At 43.1% G+C, this 14,190-nt stretch overlaps 1 protein-coding gene and 1 long non-coding RNA gene across 3 annotated transcripts in view; one reads left to right on the top strand and one right to left on the bottom strand.

Annotated features, from left to right (window-relative positions):
• Positions 1–8,607: 8,607 nt before the first annotated feature.
• On the bottom strand, positions 8,608–13,887 carry LOC132249372 (uncharacterized). Of its 2 annotated transcripts, none has more exons than XR_009460841.1 (2): positions 13,790–13,887; positions 8,608–12,773 (listed from the first exon to the last, which is right to left on the bottom strand). It is a non-coding gene; the product is annotated as an uncharacterized LOC132249372 (long non-coding RNA). The 2 variants fall into 2 exon arrangements; XR_009460842.1 differs by lacking the exon at positions 13,790–13,887 and adding an exon at positions 13,149–13,264.
• Positions 13,362–14,190, top strand: part of RREB1 (ras responsive element binding protein 1) — a 144,165-nt gene continuing 143,336 nt past the window's right edge. The window contains exons 1-2 of the mRNA XM_059724367.1: positions 13,362–13,449; positions 13,693–13,767. Of these exons, the coding sequence (XP_059580350.1) occupies positions 13,722–13,767 (46 nt within the window). The 5' untranslated portion in view covers positions 13,362–13,449; positions 13,693–13,721. The remainder of the gene's footprint in view (positions 13,450–13,692; positions 13,768–14,190) is intronic.

The following is a 14,190-nucleotide window of genomic DNA, read 5'->3' on the forward strand; positions in this document are numbered from 1 at the left end:
TCTGGAAAAAACATAGTGTTGTAGCCTGAAAAAAGTTTGGGAGAAACTTGTCAATTCACACAATCCATGAATATGAATTCTGTTGTGACATCTTATTGTACAAATCCCACAATATAGTTTAGGACCTCTTAACTTCCATTTTACCAGTCTGTCCTGTGCTTATTAGTCTGGATGACAATCCAAGACTTTTAACCGTGACGGGAATCCTGCACTGACTCTGTAAACATAACTTTTGCTTTTTCGCTAGCACTGATCCTAGCTGAATTATTACAATTCCTTCGCAATCAGCTTTCTGCCCTTTATGTGATAAAGACATACAAACATGAAAAAAATTACAAGATAGTACACATCTGTTTCTATGTTACTAGGAAAGAAATCATGAATTTGCAGCGTGGAGTTTGAAACATAGCCTATGACGACGCTATCAAAGACTTGGGCCCTATTTCCCCACTGCAATCAAGCTGGGCTTCAACACAGTGTAGGCAACAGCCACAGGGAGTTTGTTGTGGTTCCCTGAATTGGACCAGCCCAATTTTAGTCCACGTTAGAGCAGCGACCTTTGGCAAATCCTTGTATTTTAAAATCCCTTTCACTTTCCAGGTAGAGCCATGTTTCAATAATTACTTACTCCTATAAAGTAGCCCACTTCAGTTCAGCAGCCTTTATTGTATATGGTTCTGTCCCATTTAATTGGGACAGCAATTTAATTGCCTTTTAACCATGTTCTGCCGCCATCCCTAGCTAAATAATCCTGGTAGACACATAGTTTATAGTTGGACATTGACCTGTAGTGTACCCTTCCAAACCTACTTTTGCTTTATTCCACAATTGTTCCAGCTATCTAAATTTCCCAGTTTTTTCTGACTGCGAGCAATGAGATAACCCAAGACTTTCCTGTCACTCCTATTGACAGGTGTCCAAGTAGCCAGATTTACACAAACCTTCAGTTTCCATGAAATCTGAAGCCTGCTACTCCTTCTCCTCTTAATTTTCTAAGCTTGGCTATGCAGTTTGCCTTTTATTATAATGAGGAACTAATATCACCAGCTCTAATTAGGTTATAGAAGTAAATGTATGCACTGTATAAATTTCCTTTCTATAAAGTTATGTTGCTAATCTTCAATTTAGACACATTATTTGCAGGTTCAGGAACAAGACACTCCTGAGAAAAGAGGGCAAATCAGGGTGAAGTGTGTCAAACTGGGTGGCGAAGTTGTGGTTTAAAAAAAAAAACAACCCACTATTTTTATTGAAGTAAGTTATGCCTTGAAAACAATAGGCCAGAGTTTACACAAGTCTTTGGAGGTAAATCAACCCCAATTACAGGAGAAACCACAACTCATATTTTCACCTCACTTAGATGATATACTACATAAGCCTGTATTACATATCTTTGTGACATATAGCATAACAAGTATAAATATAATGTAAAAATGAAACAAACATAGCAGTGAAAGAAGATGGAGCACTGATGGAATATTACATTATATTGCATCTTACTGACAGTTGATATACATTCTGATTGACATTTTTGTGTCATTTTTGGAGGATGCCAGCATCCTTCAAAAGGTGCAGTGCCTTTCAGGTGGATAATCAGCCAGTGGGGACTAGGACAAATTAATCAAACCCATGCTCATTTGTTTTTTAAATCAGGCTGTATATTAAGGCCCCCACAGGTAAAAAGCTTGTTTTCTCATTCATTGTGGTGCCAAGCATGCTACCAGTCTTCTCCCCTTCAGTCTCCCAGACTACCTTTTTATGACATACAATTGCAATAGGTTTCACCCTCAGCTTTAATTTTCACCTTTCCTTTATAGTTTTGTTAAATTATGTAGACTACAGTGTCCTTTACAGAGATTCTAGGGTTAATCTTCAACCATACACACAGGGCAAATGACAACCAGGAATAGAATTGGTATCCTTAATCGAGATCTTGGCAGTTCACCATTTGTTGAAGAGGAGGAAAAGACAAAACAAAGGAATCAACATGAACTGAATATGTATGATGTCAGCGGTGTTTCAGTTAAAAATCCTTTCTTGAGTTGCCATTTAATTGACATTGATGGTTGAGATGTCAGCCCCTGCAACTGAAGGAACCACAAGGGTTTATAATCAGATCATGAAAGGTGCTAAAGAAAATTCTGTAAAAGTACTAGGATTTCAACATATGTAGACAAGGTTCTTTGGGTAGATGTGATATCTTTTATTAGACCAACGAAATAGTTGGAAAAAAGTTCTGTGTAAAATTTTGGGCACAAACACCCTTCTTTAGGCACTGGGAAGAAGGGTGTTTGTGTCTGAAAGTATGCAAAGAACTTTTTTACCAATTATTTAGTTGGTCTAATAAAAGATATCACATCTACCCAAAGGACCTTGCCTGCCTATGTCCTTAGACCTACAAGGCTACAACCAACAGCCCTGCAGGATTTCAACATTTTTTTCTTTACAACTTATTTCATCCTTGGGTTTGGAAGCAATGAGTATGTTCTTGCCAGCTCTGCACTAAACTGTGATGACTCTGAGGCCAGTATATGTATGATTTTTACCTTAAGTTTTGACTGAGAGTTCTCATGAGTAACGGACATAGAGCACCAGGATATGGAGCTTCGTTGAATGAATTGAGAGGATGAGAGAACAGACAAGAATTTAACTTAGAATTATTTTTAGCAGTTAATTTTTTAATCCAAAATTTACCTAATGCCTAAAATGTGTGCTTTAACGTTCTTTATTTACTACTTGAACTTTTTAAGTGTAAATATTTCTTTGTCTGCAAATATTTTATATTTTTTAATTAATTAAAGACTAGGAAACAATCTTCAAACACTGAGGCTGCCTACACTCCTTTCAGGTCAATGTTACAAAATTGTGACAGAGAGCTATGTCAGCCAAGGGCATAAAATGCACATCCCTAACCAACATGGTTATACTGCCACTGTCCCTTGACCCACCACTTCCACCAAATAGGCATAACTTACATTAGAAGGGAGGGTATCTTGTCAAAAGAGCCCCGTTACTGCTACAGCTTATTGTTTAGGGAGGTGGTTTAACTATATCGGTACAAGAGCTCCTTATAGTATAAGCTGCTTGTCCACTAGCAAGCATTGCTATTATATCTATTCTGAGACAGTATTCTGTAGATGAGCTGAGTGCTTCAGTGGTAACACTTACTATAAAATATATAATATACAGCACTATGCTGTGCACTATATACAGCACTATACTTTTCTCAGCCAAATGTTTCTACTGTGAAGACAGCTTGTTCCAGCAAAACTACACCTGTTCTTACCACTCCTCAAGCAAAATAAGCTGCACTGGTACAACTGTGGTTTGGACAGTACAATTGTGTCTATGTTAGGGGCTTTTGGGGCACAGCTATGTTGCTCACAGATTACAGCATATCATACGCTTTGACTGACAAAGCTATACCTTGGGGTATAGGTTGTAGCTCTGTTGGTCTAAGGACATAGGCAGACAAGGTTCTTTGGGTAAATCTGGTATCTTTTATTATACTCCAAATTCTGTACTGCAGACCAGACCTAAGGCAGGGGTGTGCCCGTATGACAAGCCCTTTGCCAGCAGACAGACACTGGCACAGGGATGGCACCAGAATGTATCCCTACCCACTGCAGCAGTTGTTAAAGGGGCTACAACTGTTAGATGAATTTACACACACTTTCTGGAGGCTTCCCTGTGGTAATAGCAGCCTTCTGATGCTATCAGAGCAGGCATTGCTCTGCTGACTGAAAAAGGGGGATCTGCTGCCACTGGAAAGCTGTGGACATACTCTCCGTTCTGCTTGTAATACCAGGTAGTGTAGACCACCACATTTGCCTTTGGGATAGCTAGGCACAAAGCAAAGTGGGGGAAGAGTACTGGACCTTTGTTCATGGCCATTGACCTGGGGGCTTCTTTCCTCTCAGTACATTTGTCTCTTATTTCCTCTTAGCCATCTTTCCTGTTAACCTCCTCTCCAGAACAGTGGTTCCCAAACTGTTTGGAAACAACAGGCCTTTGTCAAGCCTCAGACTCTCTCTCCATTTGCCCGTATCACCAAACTTATTAATGAAAAGGGCAGAGAAGGCGCTGCAATCTTTAGATGGCTTGCCACGGCTTTGTGAGCAACCACAGGTCTACACTCCACAGTTTGGGAACCCCTGCTGTAGAAGTTTCCTCTGTCCCAAATCCTGTTATTTACCTACCCCCACTTTCATATATCCAAAGATAGCTCCTCATGGAAGTTGCGTACCCTGTTTTCCCCTCCTTCACCTTTCCTCTGAAGGCTTCCAGTTGCTCCCGTCCATGCTTTCCTTAGCAGGTGCTACCTGACTTCCATTTCCTCACTGCTCTGATGACGGCTGAACACCATTTCCAGTTGTCTCTTGTGTGTGTCCATGGATAAGTCTCCAAAAGGGTTGAAATCTCTATACCTCATGACATTTAAAAGCAAACTAATAAGACACTGGAGAATATATTGTATGGAACAAGCTTATGACAGCCTGAAGGAATGAATAAAATAATATAGGTATTTTTTATCTCTAACTTATTACACAAACACTGGTTAACGTGTCAGCTGGATGTTTCTGATTAAGGACCTGCTCCTACTTCTTGTGCTTTGTCAGGCTGTAAATGATAAGCAATGAACCTGTTTTTATTAGCACGTCTATTCTCATAACAAAACCTCAGCACCATCAACCCATTAGGACAAATAGACTTGCGTAAATACACAACCCCTTTACTTCTTGCCTTCAGTGGGAAATGTAATCTTATTGTAATGTGACAAGCATTAATTGATTAACATGGACAAAACCAGGTTGTACTCTGTATTAAATCTTAAATTGATATTTTAAAAACACAAAGTGCCTAATGACAAGAAGCCATGAGTTAACAATTCCAAAGTAGTATTCTTTTTAAATGTCTTTCTTTCTTTCTTTTTGTTTACCAGGCCAAGATGGCCACCCTGAAGAGCCGGCAAAACTGGCTCACCGGGACTGGGATGGACGATGCCCTGCAGCTCTTCCATCTGCTGGTGCGGGCCCGCCTCTCGCTTGAATTCGAGCATGCGGTCCTCCGGTGGACCATGTCCACCTTTGAGGAACGCTGGGCCGTCAAGGGGGCACTGTGCCGAGTTGAGGTGGGACGCTTGCTCCTTGCCCTGTGATGCCACCAGCTGCTCAAGGTGCAGAGGCGCATCCAGTGAGCCGAGACCTCAGGATTTGTCCATGCGGGCCGACCCCTGGTGTCCAGTGGGGCATCCCCACTAGTAGAACTGTATACATGTAAATACTCCTTTTGTTCTTTTTGTTTTTGTTTTTTGTCTAGAGTGTACAGGCAGGCCTTGCAGGCCATGAGCCCAGGCCTCGTCCTTCAGGCCCAGATCTTCGGGCCAACCTGTATGTGATCTTGACTGGCCTCCATTTGTCACCCTCCCCGGAATAAATGTTTCTTAAAAGTCAGTCTTTTTGTTTACAAGCCCCAATCTGTACAACTTGTTCCTGAGACAATATATTGGCAATCCTTTCTTTTTTAATTTCTTGGGACAATGCATTTAGCAAAATTTGCATATTTGTTGGAATCTGATAGGCCGCATTATGAGCACTTCTGCTGTGGCCTCTGGGCTGTCAACTATGTGCCTTAGTGCCCACACCACAGCAGCCCCCAGTATATTGGGGATGAAGGATTGCAAATGTCAAACCATTTGCTTTCTCATATTTAAAAATTATATTGAGAGCTCAGTAAGCCATGCTTTTGAAAACCTTATTAGATAGTGAATTAGTAGGCCAAAAGAACACTGCCAAGTTCAAATGTTTTTACTTTTTAATTGTTGTGCAGTGCTAGTATAGGCTATGTTTATAACAATTGTAATAATCGTGTTTTGTGCCCCATTGTTTTAGCAAATGGACTTAAGTATATGTCGTATACTCAGGTATCAGTTTGGCCATTCTTTATCTTTATCATGTCTAAGGTATAAAGTTGAATAGTATATATTAGAAGCATGGGTCTCAATTAAGCTTCTTCAGTAAAGTCCCAAGAGCATTATGTCATTTTTTTTTTTTAGGAAAATTTTTCGTGTCCTCAGTCAAATCAGCCAAATCAATTCCAAATCCATGTGAGTCATTCAAGAACCGTATGTGGCCCTGCTACTGGCAAGCATCCTCCACCCCCACCTGGGGCTTCAGATGCTTCCAAATCCTTTGGCGGGTATCCTACACGTGGGCCCATGCCCCCCGAGTTTCACTTGCCCTCAGCCATATGGCCGCAGGAGCGAGCTAGGGAGGAGTCTCTCCTATTAACATAAAGTCAGCATGTAGCCGAGATCTTCCCACTGGAAGTCTAGGAGGGAGGCTGACTAGGAGGCTCTTGTAGGGAGTCCTGTCCACAAGCAGACAAGGGTGCAACCCTCCACTACACAGTGCCGTTTTAATTGTATTGCCTCGGTCAGGGTACTACCCCATGCCACGTTTGTGGTTTTCCCCTACCAGTAGGAAAACCACCTTGGTGGTCATTGTACTTCCCCTGCCAGGTCAGTATAATGACATTGGTCCTTTTGTTACATCTGCAAGACATGCTCTGTGTGTAGTCCATAACTACATATTTTTCTAGTTCCTTAAGGGATTCATTGTTGTACATTCAGGGCTAGACAACTGAGTCTGGCTCAACTTTATTTAGGGTAGAATCCAAGATAGAGCTGAAGGTGGGAGGGAAAGAGGATTTCATTAACACACAGTCAAAATTGGTGAAGGGCTATTTTGGTTCCCAGCACCTTGAAAGAACCTCAGGGTTGCTCTGATTAGCATCTAACTCCAATACACTCTCTGGGGGCTTTTTTTTGGGCAGGCAGGAATTGCCAGGGAATGACAGTACTGCAGCCACTCCTCCAAGAAGCCCTGTAGGCTTTAGGTGGTAAGAGGGAAAGTGGTACAGTCAGCACTGGCCCAGCAACATTGTCTGTGCATCACTAGACAACACCCATACACAAGTGAGGTCTTAGCTGGTTTGTCAAGCCAGCTTTAAGTCTGCTTTGCATTCTGGAGTAATTTAGGACAGACTTAGTGGAGCAAATATTTAATATTAAATCATTTATTCCAGGTTTATGTCCTGACTAAAATAGCATTCTTTGGTGATAAGATTTCCAGCTGACATTTTTGGTGGACTAGTCAACTGGGACTGAGATGTGTGTGTGCAAGAGGAGAGAAGGGGGTGGGGGGGGGGTCTATTTCCAGCTCTGCCACTGATATGCTGGGCAACCTTGGTCAAATCACTTCATGCCTGTATCTGCCTACACCCAGTATTGTATGGGATGTCAGACTAATTGACTACAATGATTCTTACTTGATATAATCCATCAATCTGGAACAAGGAAATATGCAAAATGGTCTGAGCTCTGACAAGTGCTCTGTGAAAGCTAAGTGCTGTTATTAAGTGGTGCTTATTGATAAGACTCTAGATTTCTGTTGCTGGAATTAATAAAGTTTAATTTTAAAAAATGTTTAAAAAATCTTATGTATTGACCTTTCTCCCACATATGCTTCTTGATTACTTTTTTTTTTTTACTTTGCATTGTTCTCATCCTACACAATGAACACACTTGTCAGTTCCACTTTTGTTCTAAGTTTCTAGTTGATGCATCTGGCACGTTCACACACACTAGGACAGTGCAGCTATGCTGGGGTTGCAACGCCAAGAGTGACATATGTATTTATTCAGTTTTTTAAAAGACAAGGTTGAAACGTAAAGGAAATGCAAGAAAATTCAAACATTTATTTTGGCCATGGGTTTCATAAAAGCTTATTTTTGCAAACCCTGGGAACTGGACTCTCTAATCTCCTGGATTTTCTAATCTTTGTACTGTGTAAATGTGACAGATGATGCCTGTCCCTGGACAAAGTGGGTAAGTCAAGAGTGAGTGACAGAGGGGTAGAAGGGAGCATAGTAAAATCCTGCATCACTGTACCTGATCTACTGCTGGTATATACTTCAGTGGAAGAAGCTAAAGTAGGGATCCAGGAGTTCTAACTTCCTCTGGGAAAATTGAAACCAAGGATCAGAGAGCTGGAACAGGGTCTCTGTGGCTGCCCTATCCACTACATCAGAATTCAGCTTGGCAGTACTGGAAAATGAAGGTCAGTATTTTGGGCTACTGTCTCTTTAACATAGCAAAATACTGCAGCTGGCACAGTTACTGCTGGTGGGAAGAAAGATTTATTAAAGTTTTTGGACTGAAAGTGGTCTGTTAATATTGAAAATAACAACTTTTTTGTATCAAAGTAATTTTCAGATGTTATGTCCTAGGTAGAGGAACTGATAGTGTCTAATCAGAGCAAGAAAATTCTAATGTACTAGATAATCCTTATCTCCTTTCTCAATGCAAATGACCACTTCAGTTTCTTAGCTTCAAGACATCACAGCATCCTTTCACTGTGGCCTTCATAGTTACACATCCTGTTTTTCTGCTTTCCTTGAATAACTTGAATCAGCATCTCTGATATTTAAAGTGTGGGTGGGGGCAGAGTTATCCTTCCATTGGGACAGGAACAACTGGCTCTCATGTCACGGAGAACAGCAGTGTCCCTGATACTTTTAATCAAATTAATAATGCACGAAGTACACTTATAAAACAGTCTGTATCTTTATTATTGCTCCTTTGAATGTAAGGCCCATACATGCACACAGTGTATTACGTAACAGGAAAGTGCAGGCTGCTGCCCCTGAAGAGCTTGCAATCATTGTTTACTATTGATGTCATGATGTTAAAAAGTACACAAGTGCAGTTTTGGGAAACCAAACACTTCATAGTGCAATCGTCACGGATGGGAATGAGCAGGCGAACCAGGACGAAGGAAGTATATGAGATGGAAGCAACTGACAGAATGAAAGGAGGAAACACAAATTTTGAAGTAAGTTAGGAATAATTCTGTAGAACTAATCTCTGCATAAGATTAACTAGTTTTCAATTATATGATTGCGGTTACTTCCCTTTCCCCTAGCTTCATTCGAACTCAGCCTTTTGCCTAAAATGTCACATGCAGAGAAGTTTTTTTCTTTCAGGCTTTTTCTTTATTAAAGCATTGAGACACATAAAAGTTGGTTGTAAGATGGAAGAATTTGAAAGGTCAGCTGTTTTAATTTTTCCTGCCTTGTGATAACTCAGAGTGGAGCTTTTCTATTGTGTTGGTAAAAAAAACCAAAATCAGCTTGGACTATTTCTGGAAAGATGTTTGTTAGTTTTTGGGTGTTAGTCACTGAGGTTTGGCAAACTGCGGAAAGTATGCATGATCCTATCCAGGTGTTATTACCGACATATTGGTAGGAAATTGATTTTTTTCCCCAAAAAGATTCTATTGGTTCCTTATTCTAAGTTTAAAAAAAAGTCTTAACTAGGCATTTCATCAGCTCTCTTTGCATAAGACAACTACAGGCATCTTTCTCCAAGACCATTATAATAGCTGCATAGTCCAAATACCCATCTTATCCACCTAGATCTTATCCATCATTCTGTAATGAATTTCTGATGTTGAATTGGATACAACTTTTTGGCTGTGAATATGTTATTCAGTTTTGTCCATTCCTTCATGAAACGTTTAGTTTTGTGACGGTTGTTTCCAGAATCACTGATGTCTATACAGTTAAATAAGAACAGCAAAGACTAAGAATGGTGCAGACTTTATAGGGAGAGATGGTACAGATATCCACCTAAAATCATGGCAGAGCTATTGGCCATAGGTGAGTTACATTTATGGTATATTGTCACAACCAATAGAAGAGAATCTATGTCGGAATCTGCCAGTTTAACCCGGTTGAACAAAACCCATGTAAAAGCGGGTGTGAACAAGGCCTTACATTATAAACACTTGGGCTTTGTCTGTGCATGATTTTTTTTTTTTTATCAATTACATTATATAGGTTTGCAATCTGTACAACATAATCAGACAACCCCTAATGTGGATGTAGATTATTTTGAAAGTCCAACTTGAAATGCATTATTTCTTTTCAATTTGGTATCTGGCGCCAAGGAATACACAATTAAAGAGAACTAAGACTGAGGTATTAGACACAGGTCAAGTAGAGCTGGATAGGATGCTTGGTGGTGGGAGTACTGGGGCAAAGGTAAGGGGGCTTACGGTATTTTTTGTTTGACATGATTTCTAGTGTTTGAGTTTGTAAAACATGAGCCTTATGTTAGAATAATCATACTTTCTCGGGTTTCTTTCTTTGAGGTAAGTGATTATCGTTTTACAAGACTTTCTGATTTCATGTCTATAGGCAAACTTAACTCAGCCTTAACAAGTTTCTCAGTAACAATACTTAGTAGGCATATACCATGCTACATTTTGATCATATTGAATAGAACTTGTGTGACTTGGGGCAGAACTCACTGTCCCAAATGGGCATAAATTAAAGGTTTCGTTTCATGTTGAGGTTCTGATTATATGACAGTGCATATCACTCTTGTAAGTCTGATGCTGCCAGAACTCTTTTCACACAATTGCAGGCATTTGATCTGGAGTTTGGGAGAAGTGCTTATTCAAACGCACTTAATTTTTGTTGAAGCAGGTACATACCTCAGCACATGTTGCTTGACCCACAATTTTGAAAAGCTTTACAGGAAAGAATTACACAGTAGGGAATTTTATATAATAATAATATCTCATGTGTGTAAGGCTGCTTGTCAGAAGATTTCATCCCAGACTTGCCTGCCTTTCCTATCAAAATGGTTTTCATATGTGGAATAGGATGCTGTATTTCAGTAAATGGATATAAAAAGCTCATCTTCAAGCCAATCTTTGATTTGTTTTACAGTAACTCTTTTAAAATGCTGCTTACATCCTATAATTTTTAGCAAAAATAAAGTTGGTTATTTGAAGAAAAATATTTAAAAAACCCCATAGCTTTACTGATCTCAGTTTAAGAAATGTAGTAGATAACCACTTCCTGAAAGAGTAAACTGGTTCCTCCTCTAATTTTTGTGACACTCTGTACAGTCATTCTTGTCTGTTTTTTCTTCAACCATCTCTTTTTTTTCTGTTCAGGTTCAAGTCTAGAGGCTTGTGACTTGTTTTATGTCTTATTGCTGGCCTCTGTAAGACCTCTCTCAGCTTTTCCTGTCTTTCCAGGGAAATCACCTCCCCTCCCAAAAAATATCCCTCTGCATCACTTTCAAATCTTTAAAAATATTTCTCATTTCAACTCTATTTTTTTCATTTGTGAAAAGAGCCAAGCCATACCTTGGGCCTGTTTTATGCAACAACTGATCCTGGCAATTTTCTGATGCTTAACTTTCGTTGGGTATGAGGCACAGGCCTGTTACTCTCATGGTGATTTCTCTCATTTCTGATGCATTTAATTTGGTTTTCATTTGCTTACACATCTGACTTGTAACAGGAAGGCAAGGAACCAAAATGTTGGCCTGTACCTATGTGCAGCTATGAATTACAGCAGTCAGTTACATTGTGCAAAGGCAGTAATTCTCCCTTTCAATTGTGATTTTGAAATAGGATGTTCAGTGAGTTTTGAGGGCTGAACCACAGGCCGGATTCATTCCGAAAAGGAACAGCCTGCAGTGTTGATCTCACTAACTCCCAAATTAAAAAAAAAGTCATAGTGAGTCCAACCTCTTGCCTGAGGCAGGATCCTCCCTACCCAAACCATCCCATACAACCATCATCTATGGTGCAGACAGAAATTACTGAAGCTGCTCTGTTTTGGTGTATCTTCATCTGAACCCTCTTGCAATGAAGGTTCAGATTTTCACAGAATTGGGTCCTTTTAAAGTGCTCTGCAGCTGTGCACTTCTGTTTGGTCATGGCTGTAGAGCATTTTCAGAGGCCACATTGGGTGAAAACTGTCAATTCTGTCTGCACCTCTAAATTCAACACAAGACTGCACCCTCTTTTTTTGCTTTAAAAAGAAAGCAAACTACTACCAAAGTAAAAAGAAAAAAAAAAAGACACTAGCAGTGGCCTATTGGCTACTAGATGAGGAGGCTATGCATCCTCCTAGCCCACAGCTTCCTTTTCAAGTCACACTTCCCAAGGCCTGCTGGCAGTGACTCTGGGTGGGTAGGTAGGATGAAGTCTAGTCTTAGTTTGGGGGACTATACAAAGGGAAGTTATGAGCTAGGACAGTGGTTTTCAATCTTTCTTCATTTGTGGACCCCTAAAAAATCTCGCTGACCCCTCTGACTGGTAAGTGTGGGGGGATCTGCATACTTTTGATCCATTACCGTCATCTTTCATGGACCCCGCAGACACAGCCTGCCAACCCCAGGGGTCTATGGACCGCAGGCTGAAAACCACCTGTTGAAAACCATGCCCTTCTCATATGGCTGCCAACAGAGCCCCGCTCCTCCCCCCCCCCCTGCTTTTGGAACCAGGTTGCTTGCTTTTTAAATCCAAGAAAGAGGGGTGAGTTGAGTTGAGATGGTTTGTTTGAGGTGGTCTGGATAGGGCTGAGCCTCCCTCAGCCAGGGAGATTAGACTCTGGGGGGGGGTCCCATCCAGCCCTGCTTCTCTCTCCGGGGCTTGGAAGTGGAGGGAAAGCTACAGCCTGGAGCCAAGAACAAAACAAAACAAAACAAAAAGTTTTTTTTTCTTAGAAACGCTGGTCCCATCTCACTTGCTAGCGTTCTGCCTTGTTTCCCTGGATCCAAGCATCCACGTATGCATTTAATTCGCACTCTCACGGCGCTTTACTACTCCTTCCATCCAGGAAGAGCACGCACACACCAGCTGCAGACGCTTTCTCAGCCTGACCAAGGGTGCTTTTCAACCTGAAAGCTTGCAAAGAAAAAGTTTCCTCAACTCTTTAAGCTGCTCTCATACGAGCTATCCGATTCGCCCCAAGAACCTGGACTCGGAGCCCTTTCTCTCTGATCCCAGCCTCATTTGCACAACACCAACTTTTCCGACCAGGAAGGTCTAACCCCCCCGCCCCTTCAGCTCTCTTGCCAAAGACCAAATGTGACCAGCTTTGCATTCTCCTCTGCCTGAAGAAGGGGGCGTGTGGCCGGCAGAGAAGGGCTTTCTGCAAAGCCCTCCTCAGTACCGACTACACAGCGAGGATCTCGCCGCTCCCTCCTGCCCGCAACCTGCATCCCTGCCCCTGCCCGGTGTCCCTCGCCTCCCTCCCGCCGGGCGCTGAACGCGTGGCACCTGGTGGCTGCCCGGCCCCGCGCCCCGCCACAGCGATGCTCTCGGAGGCGCCGCTCGGCCAGGGTGGACTTTGGCTCGTTGTTTCCGAGGGAGGAGGGGAAGGAGGGAGCGCGCACAGCGCAGCAAAGCACACCGTGCCGCACACAGCACCACACGCACAACCCCAAACTTTCCCCGTAGCCCCTCCCCGGGCCGAGCGAGGGATGCTCCTTGCAACAGGCTGCTGCCGCGGCCGCCGCCTCGCTCGCACGTCCCCGGGGGACTCGAGCAGGAGCAACACGTGATGTGTCTCCTCGGCGGGGTGAGCGGCGCGGGCGGCGCGGCGCGGCGCAGGGGGCGGCCGGGCGGGCGGCGAGCGGGCGCAGGGGCGCTCCCCGGGGCCCCTCTCCCCTGCTGCCGGCTGCGGGCGGGCAGGCGGGGAAGTTGCGGGGGAGTCGCTGAACTTTGCACATCCACGGCAACGCCATTTTGATTCCCCCCCACTTTTTTTTTCTTTTTTTTGGGCCCTTCCTTCTGCCCCCGTCCCTCCTCCCCCCCCCCGCAGCCCCGGCCGTGCATCCTCCTCCTCCCGGCATGTCTCGGCGCGGCCAGCCCGGCCCCGGCCCCGGCAGAGCCCCACGTAAGTACCCGCAGCTCCCTACCTGCCCCGGCCGCGGCCAGGACCTGGCCCCTCTTCGCTGGGGACCAGCTTCTGGGGATTGTTTTTTTTTGGGGGGGGGGCTTTGACTTCCCCCCCCCCCTTTCCTACTTTCTAGCTTGGCTTTTCTCCCCCTCTTTTTTTTTTTTTTGGACGGATTCAAGTGTCCTTTTAAACAACCAGCACAAAAGTTTGGCCTGGCAGCGCTGGGGAAGGATGAGTTTGAGGCTCTGAAGCCTCCCTCTTCCCTTCCACCCCCACCCCCTCTCCTCCCTGCCTTCCTCCCTCCCTCTTTCTTTCTTTTTTTTTCTTCCTTTCCTCCTCTTTCCTCCCTTCCCTGTTGCAGCCTCTCTACCAACCATCAGCAGCAGCCTTTTGCCTGCAGGACCTGATGCTCATCCATAT

This window comes from Alligator mississippiensis, chromosome 3, assembly GCF_030867095.1.
Source record: "Alligator mississippiensis isolate rAllMis1 chromosome 3, rAllMis1, whole genome shotgun sequence".
NCBI lineage: Eukaryota > Metazoa > Chordata > Crocodylia > Alligatoridae > Alligator > Alligator mississippiensis.